Source organism: Mus musculus, chromosome 3 (assembly GCF_000001635.26).
Source record: "Mus musculus strain C57BL/6J chromosome 3, GRCm38.p6 C57BL/6J".
Classification (NCBI taxonomy): Eukaryota; Metazoa; Chordata; class Mammalia; order Rodentia; family Muridae; genus Mus; species Mus musculus.
In genome coordinates this window covers 88,410,483-88,428,703 of record NC_000069.6, presented here as the reverse complement: position 1 = coordinate 88,428,703, position 18,221 = coordinate 88,410,483, and the positions used below count along the sequence as shown (strand labels likewise).

General features: G+C 49.3%; 1 protein-coding gene and 1 long non-coding RNA gene across 8 annotated transcripts; one reads left to right on the top strand and one right to left on the bottom strand.

The window, feature by feature from the left end:
- Positions 1–35: 35 nt before the first annotated feature.
- On the bottom strand, positions 36–3,624 carry Gm33513. The gene is made up of 3 exons (XR_375819.2): positions 3,535–3,624; positions 781–1,534; positions 36–69 (listed from the first exon to the last, which is right to left on the bottom strand). It is a non-coding gene; the product is annotated as a predicted gene, 33513 (long non-coding RNA).
- On the top strand, positions 3,563–18,210 carry Slc25a44 (solute carrier family 25, member 44). Of its 7 annotated transcripts, none has more exons than NM_001281795.2 (4): positions 3,563–3,858; positions 7,566–8,203; positions 12,589–12,716; positions 15,807–18,210. In NM_001281795.2, the coding sequence occupies exons 2-4, from the start codon at positions 7,579–7,581 to the stop codon at positions 15,996–15,998; spliced, it is 945 nt and encodes a 314-aa protein (NP_001268724.1). In that variant the 5' UTR covers positions 3,563–3,858; positions 7,566–7,578; the 3' UTR covers positions 15,999–18,210. The 7 variants fall into 7 exon arrangements, with proteins under 7 accessions (NP_001268724.1, NP_001139348.1, NP_001344678.1 ...); NM_001145876.2 differs by having other exon boundaries at positions 3,563–3,930; NM_001357749.1 differs by having other exon boundaries at positions 3,563–3,976; positions 12,594–12,716.
- The last annotated feature ends 11 nt before the right edge of the window (positions 18,211–18,221 follow it).

Genomic DNA, 18,221 nt, shown 5'->3' with positions numbered 1-18,221 from the left:
GCCAGCCTGGCCTACAAAGTGAGTTCCAGGACATCCAGGGCTACACAGAGAAACCCTGTCTTGAAAAACCTAAATAAATAAATAAATAAATAAATAAAATAAGAAGAGGATTTATTTATTTATTATATATATAAGTACACTGTAGCTGTCTTCAGACACCCCAGAAAAGGGCATCAGGTTTCATTACAGGTGGGTGTGAGCTGCCATGTGTTTACTGGGGATTGAACTCAGGACCTTTGGAAGGGCAGTCAATGCTCTTACCCACTGAGCCATCTCATCACCTCAGTAAAGGGTGGGCCTGGGCAGCACCTCTCCATCTATGCCAGAATAAGAGGAGCTTTCTTAACACAATTCTGCCTCAGAGCCCATGCAGCTTCTTTTTTTTTTTAAAGATTTATTTATTTATTATATGTAAGTATACTGTAGCTGTCTTCAGACACTCCAGAAGAGGGCATCAAATCTCATTACGGATGGTTGTGAGCCACCATGTGGTTATTGGGATTTGAACTCAGGACCTTCAGAAGAGCAGTCGGGTGCTCTTACCTGCTGAGCCATCTCACCAGCCCCCCATGCAGCTTCTTATTAAATTCAGAATAAAATGAAAAGAGCCTTAGGAATTGTGGGATTTGCTTCCAGCTCCCTTGCAACTGAGCCATGAGTGCATCGGCTACTCCCTCAGGCCTACCCTGAAAGTCCTGTTCCTTGGTGAAGCAGAGATGAAAGACAGCTGGCCTTAGTGAACTAGAGGTGAAGGTCCTTTGGGTTTGCAGTGTTATCTACCTTGACCATTGTCCTCCACAGGAACTTTTCCAGTATCTCATAGCCTCTTGACACAGCGCTGCTTTGTGAGCTGGGAGCTCTGCCATCTTGGAAATCCATTCACTTAGTCACTGGGAGCTATGAAGCATTGTGATGTGCCAAGTACATAAAAATGAGCAAACTGGGTCCCATTCTTGCCTCTGTGGAGCATGAAAGACAGAGAGCACACAAACACAACAGCATCCAGTACAGCTGGGCACAAGGACATCTCCTGCTTGAGTCCCGTGTGACAAACACGACTCTGTCCTTGACACAAACATCTGAGTCACTATCACAACCTCTGCCAATCACAAGCACCCAGCTGATTAAAATAAGATCCAGGCCCAGTACATGCCAATGTGCTCATGTATGCTGTTGCCCACAGTGGTTGGAAGAGGGTATCAGATGCCTTGGAGCTGGGGTTACAGGGAGCTGTGAGCCAATTGATATGGGAGCTTGGAAGGAAAGTTGAAAGTTGAGATAAGAATCGTGGTTACAGAAGACTGTAAAGAGGGGTGTGTGTGTGTGAGTGTGTGTGTGTGTGTGTGTGAGAGAGAGAGAGAGAGAGAGAAAGAGGGAGAGGGAGAGGGAGAGGGAGAGGGAGAGGGAGAGAGAGAGAGAAACAGTGACGAGTAAGAAATTTGTGCACAGGAAGAACATCACAGATCACATGATATGTTGTATATACCTCTGACCAAGCCAGCTCAGTTAATCAACAGGGTATCAAGGGAGTGATCTAGGATTGAAAAGAAAAAGAAAATTAGACAACATTATAACATGACTCCACCTAGTGCTGAGGCTGAAGTGGGTTTATCTTTTTCCAGTTGCTTTTATATCATTCTAAGGACATGCAAAGAATAAGGTCAACTCTAGGTCAAGGAACAAACAATTCTGGTGGTATTCAGGGACTTATCAAGATGATCAAGAACTTGAGCCCACATCCTCGTCCTAGCCAATGTCAAATTCCTGCCAAATTTCTAGAAGGCAGCCCCAAAGCTCTCCACGTTTCCCCAAAGCTAGAAGGGACTCTGAGTTTTCCCCCAAGCCCCCAGAAAGAAATGAATGTTCAGAGGCCATCACGATGTCTCAAGCCTGTAATCCCAGAACATGCCATGGTGAGGTAGAACCACTGCTATAAATCTGAAGTTACCCTAGGACCATGGTAAGTTTCAGAATAGCTTGGGCTACAATGTGAGACCTTGTCTCAAAACAAAATCACCTGGTACCCATTAATTACTACATTCAAACTTTGTTTTTATGTATCAGTATAGTTGAAAAAAAAAAAAGACAGATTGTGTCCTAGTTTGCTTTCCATTACTGTGATAAACAACACGACCAAAAACAATTTGACAAAGGATTTATTCTATCTTTTCTTTGATCTTTTTTGTTTTTTTGGTTTTTTTTTTTGAAACAGTCTCTTTATATATTCATGTAGGTCCTGGAACTCACTATGTAGATCACGCTGGCTTTGAACTCACAGGGATCCTTCTGCCTAGCCTCCGATGTTCTGGAACTAAAGGCTTGTGCAATCACACCCAACCTGGATTAATTTAACCTTACAGGTTACAGTTCATAATAAAGGCAAGGCAGGGCAGGAACCCAGAGGCAGAAACTGACACAGAGACTAAGAGAGAGTATATAGTGCTTTCTCCTTGGGTTCACATTCAGATTGCTCAAGGGTAGCACAGCCCACACTGGGCTGGGCCTTTCCACATCAGTCATTAACCAATAAAATGCTAACAAATCAGTCCACTGAAAGCAATTACTCGATTTACATTTCCTCTTCCCAGATGAATCTAGCCAACATCAAGCTGACAAAAACAAAACAACAAAATCTTTTTTGGGGGGCGGGAGTTGGGGGTTTGAGACAGGTTTCTCTGTGTATTCCTGGCTGTCCTGGAACTCACTCTGTAGACCAGGCTGGCCTCGAACTCAGAAATCTGCCTGCCTCTACCTCCCAAGTACTAAGATTAAAGGCGTGTGCCACCACGCCCGGCAAAACAAAATCTTACCAGCATAGACTGAAAGTATAGAACAAACAAACACCTTTTAAAAATATATATATGTGTAAAACCAGACCCACAGCTGGTGTCACCGCTGTTTATCCAAATTGAGTTACTATATCTGAAAATTAGCTACCTTATCGTGCCTTCCTTTACCTCTACTGTTTGGGCTCCAAATATGAGAAAAAGCTACGGAAAAACTAAAGATTAGATTTCCCCTCCTCTCTACTTAAAATTCGAATTCTAAAATTTAGGTTTGAATATAAAGATTCCACTAGATCTTTAAGCAAAAGGTGACTTCACTGTATTGTCAAGAAGAGTCCCAGAAACCAGGAGTGGAGGAGCAGGTCTGCAATCTTAGCACTTGGAAATCTGAGACAGGGGAATTAATGAGTTGGACGCCCCCCAGGTCTTGGTAGCAAGACTTTTCCCAAAAAGAAATGAAAGTAAAACAAAAAAAAGGAGAGAGAGAGAGAGAGAGAGAAGTAAAGAAGAAAAAGAAAGAGAAAGGGAGGGAGGGAGGGAGGGAGGGAGGGAGAGAGGGAGCAGAGTCCTCTGCCTCTGGGTTTAAGTGTCAGCCAATTACGAAGTCCCCTAGCAGGACTCGTTTGCGTGGTTGGCTTGAGGGCATATAGAAGCTAAAGGAGGCGGGGCTAGTTCCCTAATCCAAGATGGCCGAAGAGGCGCTTCTAGAGGGAGGCTCAAAGGCTGATAATGCCATTGGTGGAATTACCGCTGCTTCACAGTGGGAGGGAATGACAGCATCTCAGTTTCCGGTTCCGGCAATACCGGGATCCCAGTGGAGATGGAGGAAGATGCGAACCGAGTCTGGCTGTCGCTGGGACTGGAGGATAGCGCGGGGGCTGCGGTCTAGGAGTCCCAGTCTCAGACGCGGCTAAAGCGCTGGGGTCTGAGAAGGAAAGCGACCACGGTGCTTAGGTGTCTTGAAGGATCAGAGGTACCTAAGGTTCAACCTGTCGAGGAGGCAGTGGATATCTGTCTGTTCTGCGGGGCTGCATCGCCATGGGAAGCCGCTCTGCAGTTTTGGCAACGAAAGGCAAGTCCCCCGAGGCATCTCGTCCTGGCCGAGGAGCATGAGAGACTGACAGCTAGAGAAGCCTGACGAGGGGTATGCCCGGGGACTCTGAATTGGCCGTGCAAGAGCCTGACAGAAGGTGCATAAAGGAGGGTGTCACGTGGAGTGTGTGGAGGGGATTGTCATGTGGTGTGTGTGATGGAGGATCACGTGGAAATCTATTGAAGACCAATGAAGACTAGGTGGAACCTCACCATGCCGGAGGGAGGAGGCTTAGATTGGGAGGCGACATAGTCAGGACCTAGTGAAGGGCAATGAATAGCTAGCGGGACAGTTAATTCGCGTTTATGTGGGTGACAGCTCCCAGAATGCAGAACCTGAAGTGGCAGAGAGAAAGAAAAGAGGGTGCTGGGAAGTATCTGTTTTGTCTGAGAATGGCAGCCTGGTGTCTGGTCAGGAGTTGACCCGATGTGGTGGGAGTGGCTGATTGGAATGGACCAGTTAATCATCATTGTGTCCACTACCAAGGATGGAATCAGAGGACTCCTAACCTGGTTCTAATGATGCTGGAATCTGAGAATAGTTATAGTTCTTATAAAACTGACAAGCTGGAATAAGTAAAGCAATGCTTCTCACATTTTACAATCCATATATTATCTAGAGATGTTAGAGTGTTGTTTCTTATCAGCAGGTTTACAGTATGGCCTGAGTCCCCTCTGACCCCCAAGACAGGTTTTACTGTGTAAACCAGGCTGACCTTAAACTCCTGTTTCTCTTGCCTCAGCCCCCTTGGGCTAGTGTGATAGACCTGTGCTACCACACCTAGGTCTGCTCTTATATAGACAACTATATTGTCCATGCCATCTGTGGACCAGATGGCTGGTGAGGACTTGGAGTAACCCTGCTCAGTAGAACCTTGTGCAGTAAGGGAAATACTTTACTGTTAGCAAAATCCTTCCACAGTTGTTAACTCCAAGGGCCAAAGATCTAGCTCAGTTGGTAGAATGCGCATAGCACACAGCTCAGAATAAACCCGGCAAGTGTTATCGTGGCTCACATCTATAATCCCAGCATTTAGGAATTGCAGATAAGAGGCTCAGAAGTTCAAGGCCAGTTTGGGCCACTTGAAACTCATACCAAACAAACAACAAAACAGCAGCAAAGGCAGCAAAGCAAAGCAAGAGAGTAGTTCTGAGTTTTGCTTATGTGAGGAGAGTTGTAACACGTGCATATTTGAGCTAGTCTACTTTCCATTTCATTTGATAACTTCAAGCATAAAACGCTCCCTGGTCTGGGCGATCTGATGGGATGTACAGAAGGCACTTAGTGATTCACAAACAATGCTTTGGTTGTTGGTTTGGTTGGGGTTTTTTGTTTGTTTGTTTTGGTTTTTTTTGAGATAGGGTTTCTCTGTGTAGCCTTGACTGTCCTGGAACTCACTCTGTAGACCAGGCTGGCCTCGAACTCAGAATTCCGCCTGCCTCTGCCTCCCGAGTGCTGGGATTAAAGGCGTGCACCATCACTGCCCAACTCTGTTGTTGTTGTTGAAGATTTATTTATTTGTTATATGTAAATACTCTATAGCTGTCTTCAGACATTCCAGAAGAGGGCATCAGATCTCATTACAGATGGTTGTGAGCCACCATGTGGTTACTGGGATTTGAACTCAGGACCTTTGGAAGAGCAGTCAGTGCTCTTAACTGCTGAGCCATCTCTCCAGCCCCTCTGTTGTTTTTTAAAGCAGGATTTCTTGTAACCCTGGGTGGTCTTGAACTTGCCATAGTCAAAGATGACTAGAGACTTGTGATCTTCCACCTCCCAAATGCTAGGACTATAGGCCTGGGTCACCATATCATTGTTGTTGTCGTGCCATGGTGGGAATTAAATTTAGGACTGGGTACATGCTAGGCAGTCACTCTGTCAACTAAGCTACAACCCTAGCCCCATGAACAGAAAATCCAGAATTGGAGTCCAGTACCACAAATAAGGTCAGACAAAGGGCCAGAAGGAAGATGGACTGGCTGAACCAGGAGAAAAGAAGGCTGAGGAATGATTGCATTCATATTTCTAAAAAGAGAGTTTTCCAGCAGATGAAACAAAAACTGATATTTCAGCAGGGCATCTGGAGGCTATAGGACATTGGAGCAAGCTGAGATCCCACTTTCAGGGAGAAATTTCCCCTAATCCAAGGGTATAGTGCCCTCTCAGCCTTCTAATATGGTGCCTTATTGATTGGGTCATGACCTTTAGTGGCTCCTCCTGTTACTATGACATTGTAGGATGACAGACGGGCCTTGGGAAATCCTGGCTTCCTTCTGGGTCGGAGAAAGGGGAACTGGAGTAGTGAGCTCTGCCTCAGGATTGCTCATCAGAGATGCTAGTAGTGGGTGATTCAGCGGGACAGGTTAAGAAGGTGCCCAGGTAACCAGGCCTTAGAACAGAGTGCCTCATCGCTCTGCCCTTCTGCCCTGCCTAGCATGCAGTTAGTGCATGCCCAGCAGGAGGCCCCTGCTTGAGCCCTGCTGTGTGTTTGTCTTGCGATGACACCATGCCTGCTCAGCCAATAAGCTCAGTCACTCCACAGGAACACTAAGAAAGAGAAGGCAGGCAGTCTTGGCTTCTGGGATAAAGCTGAGAGAACTGGCAGTTTCTAGGGTGTTTACACTGCCTCCCATGGGAGGAGTTAGTTTTAATTTAAACAGAGAGAATTGCACTGAGATGTTTGGCTCACTTGGCACAGAAGGCACGTGGAGTAGAGCTCTTGGCTTATCTCGCCTTCCCTGCTGTGTGGCTGCATGGCACTGGGCTGGCCACGGTTGACCGTTAGAATCCTCAATTTGCTCCCTTCCCCGAAGTATTTTTGTTGTTGTTTTATGGTTTGCACACTCAGGGTTAGCCAGATGCAAGCAGGTCCTGTAGCTCTCTAGGTTCCTGAGAGGAAACCCCTCGGGTGGCTCTTCTCTTTTTTGGGGACTATCTAATGGCCAAGGAGGACTTAGACCTTTGGCCTGTTCCTGACTTTTAGACTCCTTTTCCTAGAGAGTGGGGAGGAGGGTGAGGATGCCGTGTGGTGTGAAATCCCCCTCTACACTCGTCTCGACACTTTCTTCTAATGTAGACTGGAGAAAATATAGATCAGGGGGTGGGTTGGGTTCAGGGATGGTCAGAGCAGCCGGCACGGGGGACAGAAGTGAGGTAAGCAGGCAGCAAATGTTAGGAAGGTGACCCCCTCTGAGCATGAACAGACAACAAAGGTGGCTGCTTCCTCAGAGGAGCCAGGAGTGTTCCCGCCTCCAGGAACTCCCCCATGGCACACAGTGACATCCTGCTCTCCATGCAGGCCTTGAATCATGCCAGGTGGATGGATTGCTAAGCATGCCCAGCAGGTGAGACAGAGAATGGTCCCTATTCAGGACTGTGATGCCAAGACCTAGGAAAGAGACAAAATTCAGAATGGTTGGTCCTACACACCGAGTAGGGGCTGATGTGTGGTGTGGTCAGCGTTGCTGTGTGGTGAGGAATGATTTCAGAAGGGCTTGTCAAAGACAGAAGTGCAGAGACAATGCACTGGGTCGTGGACGCACTGAGCCAGGCTGTTTGAAGGCTAGGCTTCGCTGAGGTGAGTGTCCTGAAGATACAGCCCGAGAGGTGGACTTGGCAGCCTAGGCAGGAGGGGAAAGCAATGCTGTCCTGACCTTCCTCACATCTCTCGCCTGCCCAAACCCCAGGTCTCCGGGCACAATGGAGGACAAACGGAACATCCAGATCATCGAGTGGGAGCACCTGGACAAGAAGAAGTTCTATGTGTTTGGTGTTGCTATGACAATGATGATCAGGGTCAGCGTGTACCCGTTCACCCTCATCCGCACCCGCCTGCAGGTCCAGAAGGGCAAGAGCCTCTACCACGGGACCTTCGATGCCTTTGTCAAGATCCTGCGAGCAGATGGAGTGGCGGGCCTCTACCGGGGGTTCCTGGTCAACACCTTCACACTCATCTCCGGCCAGTGCTATGTCACCACTTACGAGCTCACCCGGAAGTTTGTGGCAGACTACAGCCAGAGTAACACAGTCAAATCACTCGTAGCCGGGGGCTCGGCCTCCCTTGTGGCCCAGAGCATCACGGTGCCGATCGATGTTGTCTCCCAACATCTGATGATGCAGCGGAAGGGTGAGAAAATGGGTCGCTTCCAAGTGCACGGGAACCTAGAGGGACAAGGGGTGATTGCCTTTGGCCAGACTAAGGACATCATCAGGCAGATCCTTCGGGCTGACGGTCTCCGAGGCTTCTACCGGGGCTATGTGGCCTCGCTGCTAACGTACATCCCAAACAGTGCTGTCTGGTGGCCCTTCTACCACTTCTATGCAGGTAAGCAGGGGCTTGGAAGGAGAGCACTTACTGGTGGGGCGGGGGACACTTGCTCCTGGCTGATTTTAGAGTGGAGATGAGTACAGAGAGGGGACCAGATCAGCCCCACTGAGTGTTGGGATCACTGGTGTACGCCCCCAGTCAAGCCCAGCCGAGCCCAGCCCAACCCGAGTTTGCTAGCACCTGTTTCTTCTGCTTAGCGCAGTATCGCACCTCGACTTTGTGGTAAAGCTAAACTCTGTACTGACCCTTTGGGAGTACACTCTGGCAATCTGTTTTTTTTTTTTTTTGTTCTTGTGGTTTTGTGAGGCAGGGTCTCTCTGTTTAACCCAGACTGCCTTTGAACTCAACTGTAGTCCAGTGTAACCTGGAACTTAACAGCAATGCTTCCGCTCCGTAAGCGCTGGGGTCACCTCAGCAAAATCTTCTTAGGGAGCCTAGGGATGTAGCTCAGTTGAGGAGAGCTTAGCCAGCATGCACAAGGAAGGGTTCATCTCCAGGCCTGCAGAAAAGCCACACTAACTAAGACTAAAGCGAGTGCCCAGGAAGGCATTTCTCTGGAGGCTGCCTTTGACCTCTGCCCTCACCTGATTTTGTGAACACTTAAAAGAGTTATGTTTCCCCTTGTGCCCCACTCTGCAGCATTGTTAGCCAAACCTGTCCAGAGAGAGGTCTCAGCCTACAATCTGACTGTGGGCCTCCCGTGGGTCCTGCTAGGGATGCAGCACAAGGCCTTGCGTGCCCACCGAATACTTAGGCAGCTGCTTGGCTGCTGAGCTGCATCTCAGCCATTTAAAAATTAAGCACTGGTTTTGTTTTTAAAATAGGCTCTTATTCTACAGCCTGGGCTTGCCTGAAACTCAGTATGTAGCTGAGCCTGACCTTAAATTCTGAGAAGTTTGCTTCAGCCTCCCAAGTACTAGGCTACAAATGTGGCTGACCTGCTTAAGTTTTATTTTGAGGCAGGGTCCTGCCTCTGTCTCCTCGGCTGCTGGAGTTCTAGGCTCACACTACCACACTCAGTGTGTTGAGTATTGAGACTCAGCGTCTGAGATTGGGACTCAGGTGACCAAGGCTGGCCCTAAAGTACTAATCCTATTGCCTCTGCCCACCTGGTGCTGGGGTTACGGCCATGTGTCCACCACCCCGTGCCTTTTTGAGTCAGGATTCATATAATCCAGTCTGGTCTTAAGCTTGCTCTGTGGACAAGAGGGACTTCAAACTCCTGATTCTCCTACCTCTTCCTCCCCTCCAAGTGCTGGGGTGACAGGCATGTGTCAGAATGCCCAGCTTGTTTGTTGTTCGTGACACAGTGTATCCTACTCAGTGTGTACTTGAAGATGCCTTCTCTCTCTCTCTCTCTCCTCTCTCTTTCTCTCTCTGAGGTAGGACCTCATTGTGTAGCCCTAACTTGCCTGCTATGTGGGCCACGCTGCTTGGCGCTTGGCGTTGGATTTCTAGTCCTCCTTCCTCTGCCCCCTGAGCACTGGGATTAAAGGCTTGCACCATGTCTGGTTTATGCAGTGCTAGGGATCAGATCCTGTGTTTGAGCTACCCACATCCTTAGGCCCCCGTCTATACTCTTGAGACATCTCACTAAGCAACTAGGTTGGACTTGAACCTATTCCATAGTCCATGCAGGCCCTCAATTTGTGATCCACCTGCTTCTGTTGCCCAAGAGCCCAGTTTACATGTGTGTAAAGTAATTCCTGGGGTCAGGGGGAGTGGTTCTATACCCCTCTGTTCTCCAATAATTGCTGGACGTTTCTATGCTCATTGTAACTTCCAAGTAAAGATACAGGCACCTGGTATTTTTATTAACAAGTAGCAAGCCTAAGCTAGGCAGGCTCAGAGATTTTCTAACCCGACTGGGCTGCTACCCAGACACCACATTACTTGCCATTCTGGTCTTGCCCTGGCTTGCTCTGGTCCATGTGTGTCCTCATGGCTGCTCTCTCACTGTGACTTCATGTCCAATCCTCTTGGTTCCTCCACATGGTCTCCCATACTGCCTTCTCCTGGTCCCTCTCACTGGGGCCCCCTCATTGAGATCAGAAGTCCCGCCCTACTCTCTTCTGTCCAGCTGATTGCCAATCAGCTCTTCATTAAACCAATCAGTCTTCTTGTCCCAGGAAAGTGGCAGCTTGCAGGAGCAGGGTCAGTGCATCCAGGCCCAGGAAACAGGCAGTGCAGGTCCCAATGCTGCCGCCTAATGACTGCAAAATGCCTCCTTCAGGAGAGGAAGGGTGCCCGTGAGGCAAACGCCAGGTCACCCTGTTTCTGTTGACATGCTTGACTTGGGGTTGGGGGTGGTGGAACACAGTTAAGAACTGGGGAAGAGGTGGCTCCAGCAGGCTTACGGAATTCTCCATGTCAGCTGGGACTTGGAGGCTGTGACCTCTGCCCTGCCAACCTTCTTCCTACATCTGTCTATCCTCAAACTACCAAAACTAAACGCATGAGAAAGAATTCGTAAGGACCTGACTGACTAGGAAACTGAGAGGAGATCTTTGAGATGATGAGTCTGTCTGTGTGACCTGGGGAAAGACCTAGGACCTGGGTGTCTTAGGGAAAAGCCTGGGTTTGTGTAGTGTCCTCCAGGTCCTTGGTCACTCACCTCCAGTCTCACCCACTGCCCCTCCCAGTGGCTCTGTTCTAAGTCGCTGGTCTTATTGCCCCTGCCCCCTGCAGGCATGCCCCTGCCTCAGTGCTTTTGATAACTGTTACCCTGTGCTTGGGAAGCTCTTTTTTGGGGCACACGTGGTTCACTATCAGGCCGTTTCTGAACTTCACTTTCTAGGAAGCACCATGACTGCTTTGTTGAAAGTCACAGCTTGCTTTCCCTCTACCTGTGGTGTCCCCGACCCCCCCCCCCTTCCTTTCCCATTTTTACCGTAGCTCTAGTGTGCCCCTCCGACATGGTGGCGTGCTGTGCTGTGCTTATCTCTCTTACTAGAATGTGCACTTTCCGAGGGCAGGGATCCTAGGCACTTTTTTCCATTCATTGCATGGCCCTCAGGACCCAGGGTGGCTCGCTGAGTCTTCACTGAGTAAATGAATGAACTCTTGTCTTTTACCTCAAGAGAGAGTAAAGCAGAGAATCTGTGCCCAGGCACACTTCCCAGTGGCACCGAGGAAACAGGCCTCAGTGCCTAGAACCCCACAGTCATTGGCACTCGGAAATCCAAGTTTCTCCTTCTCTTGGCCTAGTGATTGAGCCTAGAGACTTACACGGGGTAAGCAGGTACTGGGCCACTGAGCTACACCCCTAGGCCTTGTATATTTGACTTTTTTTGTTGTTCTTATTTTGGGAGACATGGCTGGCCTTATAAAAATTATACTCTCTTTTTTTTTAAATTTAAACAGAATGTCATATCTCTCTCAAGTCACTGAAGATAACCTTGACTTTTTGACACCCCCACTCCTACCCCCAGTCTACTTCCAGAGTGCTGGGATTACAAACGTGTGCCACCGTGCCTGGCTTTCTGTGCTGGGGATCAAATCCAGAGCTCCATGCGTGCTAGACTCTGTGCCTTCTCGTCTCCTTGTATGCTAAGTGAGTCTCATGTAGTCTGTATTGGCCTGGAAGTCACTGTGTGGCTGAAGATGAACTTAGACCCCCCAACCCTACCTTCATCTTCCAAGTACATCAGCATCCTGCCTGCATTGCTTGCTTGCCTTGTTGTTTTGAGACAGGGTTTCTCTGTATCTCTCTGGCAGTCCTGAGCCTAGCCTTGGAATCAGGGATCCGCCCATCCCTGGAATTAGAGTCATGCTTCATCATGCCCAGCCATTTTCCTTCTAGGTATGATCTGGTCCTCATTGTAAGACTTCCTACTTTAATATTAATTGCTTGTATTTATAAAAATATGTACACAGTCCAAAGCTCCAAGTGACTTTTGAAGGGCTAAGGATGTGGCTGAGTTGGTAGAGTGTCTGCCTGCCTGGCACAGGTAAAGCCCTGGGAGCCATCGCCAGCAGTGTGTGGCCCAGCTGTGGTGCCATGAGTCTATAGTCCCTGGACTTTGGAGACGACAGGAGGGTCAGGGCTCCTCCTCTGCTACATACTGAGGTCCAGGCCAGCCTGGACTATGTGACACTTTGCCTTCCCCTGACCCTCTAGAAGTAAAGAACTTTGAAAAGGTATGCAGAATACAGTGAACAGCCTTCCTTCCATAGAGACCACTGTGTCCCTTATAAATGACTACAACCAGAATGACTTCAAAAAGCTCCAAAGACATATAATGTGTATCTCTAGTGGATGCAGGTAGAAGCAGAAAGAGAAAGGTATAGGAAGGGCCGAGGGCTTGTCTCCGTGTGCAGGCGTGAGAGGGCAGATGGGTGGTACCTCATATCTTGAGGCCTTGTCTTTCCCTGGATTCCAGAGCAGCTGTCGCGCCTGTGCCCTCAGGAGTGCCCTCACATTGTCTTTCAAGCCATCTCTGGGCCCCTGGCTGCAGCCACTGCCTCCATCCTCACCAATCCCATGGATGTCATCAGAACCCGTGTGCAGGTAATGCCGGCCTCCTCCCCTCCCTGAGTCAGACAGGGAAGCCATTAGAAGGAAGACCTGTAGGCCTCCAGTGTCCCTGTGACCTCAGTGTACCCTGACCCTGGTGTTTGGTCAGCCTAGTGATCATCCCAGCCCCTCCCTGTCCTTATCTCTGCAGATACCAGCTGAGCCCTTGAAAGTCTCTAGCTTGTTTTTTCTCGTTGTCTGCCCCTTGCATAGCTACCCACTTGCATGCCCAGCCTCGGGAGCTCTTACTGCTTTCTTCTAGCCTTCAGCTGGAATCTGTTCTGTACTCTATTGGCCTAGGCCCTGAGCCACCCCTTCCTTACCTTGCAGGCCTGTGGTGATTACACTTAGGGATTTCATAGTAATTTCAGGTGTCTGGTTTTTCCACCAGGCCCTGAATCCACAGGGAACGAGAGACTGAACTGAGAGAGATGGTCTAGTGGAGAGGAAGAGGAGGGACAGTTGAGGATGGGAAACGAGAGAGACACAGATGTCTTTTCCTTTCAAAACCGTTCCATTTCTTTGCTGTGTGTGTGAGAGAGAGGGATACAGTCCGAGCAGGAGCTAGGGGAAAGCCTGGGCAGGTGGCTGAGTTCTGGCTTTGTACTGTGTGTGCTCAGGGAGCCAAACTCAGGTCTGCTGCTCCTTTTGTTTGTGTTTCTTCAACCCTTAAGGACAGGTTCTCAGTATCTCCGTCTGGATTTGAGCCCCATAAGTAGTAGCTGGAGGGCCTTGATCTCCTAACCCTCCCATCCCTCTGGAGAAGTGGGGTTAGAGGCATGCACGGTCACGCCTGCTTTTAGAGGCACTGGCCTTTTCAGCAAATACTCAACCAACTGAGCCAACCCCCGCCCCCAGCATTTTGTTGTTGTTGTTGTTTTGTTTTTTTGTTTTTGAGACAGGGTGTCATGTAGTCCAGCCAGGCCTCAAAGCTGCTGTTGTAGCTGATGCTGGCCTTGAATTCCTGATCTTCCTGAGTTCTGGGATCACAGGAAAATGCCGGGTGTTTGGACTTTTGTTGTTTTTGAGACAAAGACTCATAGTTCAACAAGGCTGTCCTCAAATTCACTTAGCCCTGAGGATGGCCTTGAACTCTTGATTCTCCTGCCTCCACCCTCCATAGAGTGATGAAAGGTGCTTGTCACCAGCCAGCTAAGAAACCTGCATGGGTTTTGTTTGTTTCTGTTTTGTTTTTTGTGTTTTATTTTGTGTGTATGTGGACCAGAGGTTAACTAGCAGTAGTTGGTTTCTCTCTACTATATGGGTTCCAGGGCATTGAACTCTGATCATCTGGCTTGATGGTAAAAGCTGAGCTACATCGCTGGCCTGACAGACTTTTAAAAATACGTTTCACAGGTTGTACTCTTTAGACTTTTCCAAAACCCTAACAACTCTTGGTGCTGCCCAGGAATTGTAGTCCTATTCTAAGGTCAACTCTGTAGACAGCACGGAGAAAGAGGATCTAAATATGGTACATTATATGCAAAGGGTAGATTTTGCTGTATCAAGTCTTAGGTTTACAGCAAGAGGGGCTCTTAATGTGTAACTAGGGTAACTTAGGAAGAAAGGTGGAGAATCAAGAGAGATATATGGGAGAAGGGTTCCAGGTATGGTGAGAACAGGAAGAAAGAAAAGGAACGTTAACAGGTTGGGTAAAGTTGATTTTTGGGGCCACTAGAGTGTCCAAAGAGAGGGACAACAGATAGAAGTATTTTTGCCCCTAGGAAAAAGTGCTTCTTCCAACATTTAAAAGTCAATACTCTGGCACCTGGCTGGGCCTCCAGTGTCTTTACCTTGGAGAATCAGGGTTGGCCTCATTCTTTCCTTACCCCTCCTTGGGTGTCCTAGGAGCCAACCCTAGGGATTGCCCATAGGCCCCCTGCTCTAAGGAGCTACCAGGCCAGAGGCATGGGCTAAGCTGAACTTGCCCTTGCCAGGACTAAGGGAGGTTGTGGAAGCAGAGTGATCATGTGAGATGTCAGAGGGGAAGAAGAGGTGTGGAGGAGGTGATGAGGAAGGCAGGGCAGAGCAGCGAGCTGTGGTAGACGGGGCTGGCATCACCACATGAAGGCCACACTGGGCAGGGAGGGTCTAAAGAAGGAGTCCTTTGCCTTGCTGTGACACAAGTGCTCTGGTGTGGGCTCTGTAGTTGTGATTTGGGAATAAGGAAGGAGGTAGGACTGTGAGGAGAAAGAGAAGAGGTCGTTGTCCTGGCTACTGCGTGTGACCAACAAGAAGAGCAAGAGGCTTCTAACCCCGAAGCCTGGAGAGACTGGGATGAGCAGAGCCAGCCATGGCTGGGGAGAGCTGCTTAAGGGCCTCACTGGGGGGATGAATGCAGCCTCCCAGAGACAGAGACGCGCCTTGTCCACAGGCTTACAGCCGGAGAGCTTGCCTGAGGGCAGTGGTAGCTGGCACTCAGCACTGTCTTGCTGGGCAGAACTCTTGGCACTCTGTTGTTTGAGACAGGGTTTCATCTTGTACCTCTGACTGGCCTGGAACTCACTGTATCAACCAGCTGGCCTACAATTTATAGAGATCCACCTGCCTCTGCCTCTCCAGTGCTAGGATTAAAGATGTGTGACACCATGCCTGGCTCTATTTTTGACATTGTAACAACCTTGTGGCACAGGGTCTCTCTCTCTCTCTCTCTCTCTCCCTCTCCCTCTCTCTCTCCCTCTCTCTCTCTCTTTATATATATGAATGAGTATGCTGTAGCTGTCTTCAGACACACCAAAAGAGGGCACTGGATCCCATTACAGATGGTTGTGAGCCACCATGTGGTTGCTGGGATTTGAACTCAGGACCTCTGGAAGAGCAGTCAGTGCTTTTACTTAACATCTGGAGCCATCTCTCGAGCCCAGGCATAGGGACTATCACCATTTTCTATTTTAGAAAACTGGGGTAGGCAGGGTTAAGTCCACCCAGGAAGTCTGTCACCAGAGCTAGGAGGAAGTCACTGTGCTGCCCAGAAAGCAGAGGCTAGCCCTCGGAGTCCCTCCTCGAGCCTGAAGTGCTATTGAGGGTGTGCTGAGCAGTGGTGACAGCACAGTTGGTGGCTCTTCACTGTGGTGACTTTTTCAGGTTGAAGGCAAGAGCTCCATCGTCCTGACCTTCAGGCAGCTGATGGCAGAGGAGGGGCCTTGGGGCCTCATGAAGGGCCTCTCGGCAAGAATCATCTCGGCTACACCCTCCACCATCGTCATCGTGGTGGGCTACGAGAGCCTCAAGAAGCTCAGCCTGCGACCTGAGCTGGTGGACTCGAGACACTGGTAGAGAGCGGTGGATGGAGAGGCTGTGGTTTCACACATTACTCTGGGCCAGGGCAGAGCAGAGAGGATAACTGACCCTGTGAATACCACCACCACACACCCATCCTGCTCCAGGTTGTCTGTCAGGGATAAGAGAGGAGACTTTGGACTGCTCCTTCTGCAGAGGTTCTGTGCCTGGCTTCCCTCATCCCCATCATTTGATTTCCCCTGCAGATCTGGGCCCCTCACTCGGTCCTTATACTCAGTCATGGCCACAGGACCCCGTTAGCCCCTCTGGCACCCCTCTCTGACCTTCCCTCAGGCCTGGAGAAGAGCTGCTCCTCGTTTGCTTGTCCCCTGCTTCTTCTCGAGCCTCAGGCCAAGGCTCTGAGTAGCTGCCTGGGGTCTATTTATTTTTTTATGCCTGCTTATTTTAAATTTGGGACCTGAGTTGTTCACTGCTTTGTCCTGCCTTTGGGGGGACAAATCGGAGCAGCACACACTCTGCAGGGCGTTCATCTTCTAGGGGAGTTACTAGGAGGGAGGAATGCTAAGGCTTCCTATGTGTAGCTGAACATCTGTGAATGAGCCAACTCACCCTCATAGCTCAGTCTGCTGTCAGACCCCACTCCTTGGAGAAGTGGAAAACTGTGACACAGATCCCAATTCTTTATCCCCCTTCCCTGTCCCTCAGGCCCGGGAACCGCATGAGCTGCTGGCCTTCATTGGCCCAGGTGACTACAGTAGAGGGGCATAGTTATAAGTGGGTCAGACTTACTAGAGAACACTGTCCTTGGAACTTTGCCCTGAAGCCAGGTTGGGAAAGAGCCACTGGCTTGGATGTGTGTTCCTCACTCTTATCTCCTCAGGCCAGCTGAGCCAAGCCCTGGAGGTACAACGGAGGTTCTGAGCCCGAGGCAGCAGTGCCACAGGCACACCTGCCACCCAGATGAATAGCAACAGGTGTCTCACAGTGGGACTCTGGAATATGAACTATCCTTTTTTTTCTTGTCCTTGGTTGTGAAGTATCATCCCAGTCATGGTACCCTGTGCTGGCAACAGAAAAAAAAAAAAAATACAGTCAGGAAGGCACCCAAGGCCAGGTCCACCTGGTTACCAGCCTCTTACTGCCAAAACCATTGATGCTTTCCTCAGGAGCGTCCCTCTTCCCTGCCTCTACTGAGCCTGTGTTGGTGGCAGAGAGGCACATCCAGGAATGGGAGGGAAGAAAGCAGGCAGATCTTGCTCTTCAGCCTGGGAGATGCTTGGGAAATGCCATGGTGCCAAATTGGAAGGTGCTAACTGAAGCCTTCATGTTTCTCACGGCTGCTCCACATTCTTCCATCCTGACTTGACCCAGTCTCCACACACACACCTCCTACTACTCGCTGTAGTCTGTATTTGTTTCCTTCTGAGCCCTCTACTAATGTCTCAGCATTTTGGTTTGTTTTTTGAGACAGGGTCTCATATATCCCAGGCTGGGTTTGAATTCATTATGTAGCAGAGGGTAGCCTAGAACTCTTCATCTTCCTCCACCTCCTAAGTTCCAGGTTTACAGGACGCCGCCAGGCCCCACTTCCTGCACTTTATTGAGAGAGCCCTTCAATCTTGCCCATAGTCATCTGAAGGGTGAAGCCCACAGATCATTTTAAATCCTTTCGCTCCTCACCTCTACCTTAAGACCTATCAATACAGTGGAGCAAGGGCCCCTCTCAGGCTTTCACTATCAAGACCTTTGTGATTGGACAGCTCTGCTCTTTGGTCTTTCCTAACGGGGCAGAGTGTGGACATAGGTTCCTCCCACCTTTCATACCTTAGGTTACTCCTTCCCGACTTTTCTTGTCCGGTGTTTAAGCCTCTCCCTTTCTTGTCCTATCTCCCTTTCCTTCTTTCCCCTTGTGTTTGAAAGGACCTTGGATATAAAGGTAAAAGGCACCCCCGTGTCGGAACTCCTACTCTCCCAAGGTCAGGGTCTGGGATTGGCCTTGGTGAAGATGAGCCAGTGGGCGGCCATTTTTCCAAAACTGGAGACCAAAACAGCTAGAAATGTTGACCCATTGGTCAACACACAAATTAGAAACTCGGCAAGACAGGAGGGCTGGATAGAGGCACATGGGAAAGAATGCACATTCAGCATTAGCTAGAAATGGACTCGAGGAGATTAGCTGCGAATATTCACTGTTGCACTGTATGAGATCTTTGAAATGTAATTAAAAGTTTTTATTGAGCCCCTAAACTCTGGCTTTTG

Coding starts and splice junctions, on each gene's coding strand:
- Slc25a44 (NM_178696.5), top strand. CDS start 3,933: ATGCCCGGGGACTCTGAATTGGCCGTGCAAGAGCCTGACAGAAG. Junction 8,204..12,588: donor CTTCTACCACTTCTATGCAG/GTAAGCAGGGGC, acceptor CCTGGATTCCAG/AGCAGCTGTCGCGCCTGTGC. Junction 12,717..15,806: donor TCATCAGAACCCGTGTGCAG/GTAATGCCGGCC, acceptor TGACTTTTTCAG/GTTGAAGGCAAGAGCTCCAT.